Source organism: Simochromis diagramma, unplaced genomic scaffold, assembly GCF_900408965.1.
Source record: "Simochromis diagramma unplaced genomic scaffold, fSimDia1.1 OVJJ01000107.1, whole genome shotgun sequence".
In the NCBI taxonomy this organism is placed as follows: Eukaryota; Metazoa; Chordata; class Actinopteri; order Cichliformes; family Cichlidae; genus Simochromis; species Simochromis diagramma.
In genome coordinates this window covers 159057-164069 of record NW_024387209.1, presented here as the reverse complement: position 1 = coordinate 164069, position 5013 = coordinate 159057, and the positions used below count along the sequence as shown (strand labels likewise).

General features: G+C 36.6%; 1 gene segment (V, D, J or C); it reads left to right on the top strand.

The window, feature by feature from the left end:
* Nucleotides 1–1051: 1051 nt before the first annotated feature.
* On the top strand, nucleotides 1052–2987 carry LOC120746368. The segment is given in 3 exon segments: nucleotides 1052–1178; nucleotides 2140–2448; nucleotides 2522–2987. Coding segments are annotated over 2 exon segments (369 nt in total).
* Nucleotides 2988–5013: the final 2026 nt, after the last annotated feature.

Genomic DNA, 5013 nt, shown 5'->3' with positions numbered 1-5013 from the left:
GTCTCTGCCGATGTTTATAATTTTGAACAAACAGAAGAAACCATTTAGCTGGACAGATATTTGTTCTTAGAAACCAGAGGACGTCCAAAGTGCATACTAATATTGTAACACTTGTTGGCTGTTTCTAGGTCCCAAAACATGCTCAGATGGGTCGGCTGGTGCAGTTAAAGTGACTTATTTGCACAGTTTTATCTTTGCAGACCGTTCATTGATTCCAGACAATCGATGTCAGCTGTGTCCGCCAGGCTCTCCTGACACTGCCCCTGAACTCTTGTACAGCTGAGCCACAGACTACACGCCCACCACAGCAAAAGAATCCTGTTACAGTGCTACTCCATCAAAACATTGTTGAGAAGTTTAATTCTGGAGGAAAACTGTCGACCTGCTGTTTGGACAAGAAGAAACTTGTGAAACAAAGGTCAGCTCAGGTAGCTCATCATCTGGAGGCAGAAGTTATGCAGAATATTCAGATTCATGCAGTTTTTACAACATTAATTCATCTCGACTGAACCAAATCATGGAGCTGAATTACACTAAACAGAAATAACAACATGACCGCCGACAGGTGACAAGATTATCTCTTCATCACGGCACCTGTTAGTCGGTTGGGTATATTAAGGAGCAAGTAAACATTTTGTTCTCAAAGTTAATGGTTTAGAAACAGAAAAAAATGGGCGAGTGTAAGGATCTGAGCAAGTTTGACAAAGTAGTGATGGCTAAGTGACTCTAAGACTCTAGACAACCAGGCTTTTGCAAAAATGCAGGGTTTGTGGGGTGTTCCTGCAGTGGTCACTATGCATTTAAAGTGGTCCAAAGAAGAAACAGTGGTGAACCAGTAACTGAGCATCTGTGGGATCTACGGGACAAACAAGTGTGATCCATGGAGGTCCTTCCTCACAACTTACAAGACTTCAAGGATCTGTTGCTAACATCTCAGTGCCAGATATCACAGCACATCTTCAGGGGTCGAGTGGAATCCATTGCCTCAGGAGTGTTTTGGCAGCAAAAGAGGGTACCAACACAAAATCAGGCAGAGTCATAATGTTTACGTCTGATCGGTGAATGACACTGCTTTACCTCAGCTGCCACATTCAACATCAGACAGGTTTTTGTACTGGTCTGTGTCACTGTGTGAGGAGACAGGATCTTTGGCTCTGGAGCTAAACTGTACGTAACAGGTAAGAACAAATGAATTCATTTTCCTTACAACTTTCAAAATGACAATTTGTTCAAAGCCAGTTTCTGTTAAGTTCGACTTTAAACATGTTTCTGTAAAGGTCGAAAAAAAAACTGTGAATCTCACTGTATATGTGAGGTATTCATTCTTTTCTGGGTTGGTTCAGCGTGAAAAGTCCTAAAGTCTGATGTGAGCAGGGTTACAACTAATCCTTATCTAAGAAATTTCAACACCTTTTTATTTATTTTTATATTTGTTGTAAGCTCAAAAAGATGACAGATTCACTGGGATTTGTGAAAGAAAATCATTAAAATTAAACGTGGACATATTTACAGTAAGTCATAAGCTTATAAATAAAATGTTATCCATATTTGAACCTTAAGACACATGAAATTACTGTAATATGTATATACTAACCTTTTATATTTTAAGAGATTATAGATGCCAAATATAAAATCATTATGAAAAAAATAATACAATTAAATTCTGACATATTATAAAAACTGATATACAAATATTCACATCGTATATATGAAATCTTATTTGCAACAGTTTTAGAATAATTACAAACTATATGCTTCAAATATATACGGAAAGAATAATGTATGAAGTACATTATGGTTTATATCAATACTGCTGCCATGATATGTGAAGGATGTGATTTATTTTTACATCTATAGATGTGTTACATTGTATTGTTATAATTTAAAATTGTGATAAGAGACGTAAAGGACAAAGGAGTTAATTGTATTAAATATTGTGTTGTTAATGAAATCAGTTTAACTTTGATAAATATAATTCTGCCTTTAATATTTAATATTACATTGTACATTATAACAATAATCATCTGAATATTGTTAAGTGTTTAAAATGAGCCATTACACGGCCGATGGGTAGTTTGGTGATTATGAAGCTTCTCAGGTCACACTGAGTGAAATTCTGTGTCTGCTGTCAAACTTCAGATATGCCAGTAGCAAAGCCCTCGGTGACAGTGTACCAAGCAGCATCCAGTGATCATCTGGAGGAGAAGAGATCCCTGCTGTGTGTGGCCTCACAAATGGTTCCTCCTATGGTCAAGATCACCTGGAAAAGCCAGAAGCAGGACGGATCTCCGCTGGCGGCGCCCCCTGGTGACACAGAACAGCTGGACATCATAGAGTCCGATTACACTGCCAGCATCTTGTTGATCCATCAGCAAGACGAGAACTCGCATACATATGGCTGTTCTGTCACACACGAGGGGGGGACGGTGGAGGGTCAAATAGAGGAAGGTAATGAAAGTTTGTTGCCTTTTCAGCATGAAATTAGCTACGCAGCTACTCAAATGTGACTTTTCTGTTTCAGGAGTTTCTCAAAGTCCACCAAAAGAACTTCCACCAGATACACTTTCCACCAATCAAACTTAACAGAAGGTCCATCATCAGAACATCCCGTGTCTCAAAAACAAGTAAAACTGCTCTGCCTGGTGTACACGGTGCTGATCACGAAGAGTCTGGTGTACTGCTGTGGAGTCTCTCTGCTCAGGCTCATCAGACGCAGCCGCAAACACGCAGCTGACTGACTGTTTTCCTTCTTCTTGGCTTATCGCTTTTCATATCGTTTATCACTCAGGATTTAGAAAAGTCTGTAACAGTGCAGCATTTTGGTTGTTTTTTTACTTTCTTTTTTATTTCAATATTAAAAAAAGAGCTGAAACAGAAAAGGCTGAATTATTAGCTCCCTAGTAGATGATTCATCATTTATAGCATTTGTTTAATTAAAACAAAGTGTTGCCTGCTCTTCAAAGTATTTCTCTGCAATATTCCGAATAAAGCAACAAAAAATCTTGCTTGTTTGAGTTTAATTTTGTAGAAAACTGCGAGAAACAGCAGCACTCCCAATATATGCTGATAGGCAACGAGCAGTGGTAAAAGAAGAACAAATGTTTAATGAGATACAAACAGGATTTTAAAGACGATGAGAACATGAAACCATAAATCTGTTAGATAAAAAACATGCAGGTGTGTCTGAGCCTTATTTTAGTTCACTATCATTGGGATCTGCATAGTCATCACATGATGTGATATCATAGTGTGGAAGTAAATGTTCAAAATCATAATGTTCCCTCACAAAATCACAAATTCCTTCCAGATGCAATAAAAATGTTAAACACAATGACCCAATATTTATTTGAATATGAAATTATAAATGTTAAAATAAATTAAAATTAGAGTTCACCTTGATTGGTTTCATTTTGTAGGACATATTTAGCAGATGCATTTGTGAACTCTCACCAAGTTGTTTATGTCATTCAACAACAATTAGTTTCTATGACCTAAAATATTATTTAACATGTTCTCCATGATTCGAAGCAGATATAACTATGAAAGCAAACTCCAGTTTAAGCTCTGTCCTCTTTCAGACATTGCAAATCAAATGTTTCTTTATACAGATAGTGTGGTTTTCTTATTAAAGGAAACAGAATAAAAACTGTCTAACTAAGGAACCAAACTATCAGGAACCCGTGGATGTTGTTTTCTGGACTCAGTCTTAAAAACGATATCATCTTTACACCAACTTAGGTTGAAGATGTAACAGAATTCATCTTTATAGAGACTTGAAACCCTGTTTACCCACTGATATATTTTTGAGGTGTCGAAACAGTTCACAGAAAAAAAGCTGAATTGGGGTTGTTCTAAAGAAAAGCACATTTTTGCAAATCAATTTGATTGATATTTTTTTCTGTTGTGAGATGGTTGTGATCAGACACATATATCTATATATCAGTTATGTAAATTATGTGTCATTGTGTGTTCCATGTGAGATTGTTTAAAGCCTCTGAACAATGTCATGATATCAGTGCAGCTGTTAGCGCTGCGACACCATAGCAGCGTCCTTTAGCTTTTAAAACTAACATGGATCGCTTTTCAACTTTTAACTGAATCTCTTTCAAACAGCTTAAAGTCTGTCAAATTGTTCTAGTTTTTTAAACATTTTCCTTTTATTTGAATTACCCTGAATACTGTATTTACTTTTTCTACTAAACATTCTGTATTAATTTCATCAATCGTACTTCTATTTTGTTGTTAACTTTTGAAAATGACTAAAACTGAAGTATTCTGGTAGTTAAGGGGACAGATGGTCCTGACTAAGAGTCAAGACTACACTACAATGAATTCAAACACCTGACTTTGTTTAAAGCTGCGCAGTAAAAATAAATATACTTTAAACAAGCGGCAGGAAAACCACCAAATGTTGATGAAATATTTCTTGATGCTGACATCTAATTTTCCACCATGAGCTAAATACTGAAAGCCCTGATTCCAATTTATCATTGTTTCATTTAATGTGTTTAGGTGGAGCAAGTAAAAACATGATCAAGTGGAAGTGAAATAAAAACATGTGAGGTGAACCGCTGGTGTTTGTTTCGAGAAGAACAATAAGTTGTTGTTTCAGCGGTTTCTAAGTCTGTCTCTGTGTGGTTTGTCTTCTCATACGAGCAGGATGTCCGAGACTCAGCGCTGAACTGTTCTCATGCGATCACTTCATAAACTTTAAATTCCTATAATACTGTTTAACTGTGATTTCTTCCATATTCTTTGCAATGAATGGTGCTATTTGCCACCAAAAATCTCTCACATATACTTTTAAGTTGTGTTCGTCATTACTGACCACTAAAGTCGAACCTGCATTCGGGTGAATAAACACGTGACCTCGTCTTGAATGTAACACTAGTGTAGCTCAGATTAACCTTAATGCTGGTTTGTGCAGCTAACCTAAAATTCATCCTAATGACTGATTTTAATAAACACCAGCTTAGATGTTGTAGGACCAACATTATTAAAAACCAGTTTGTG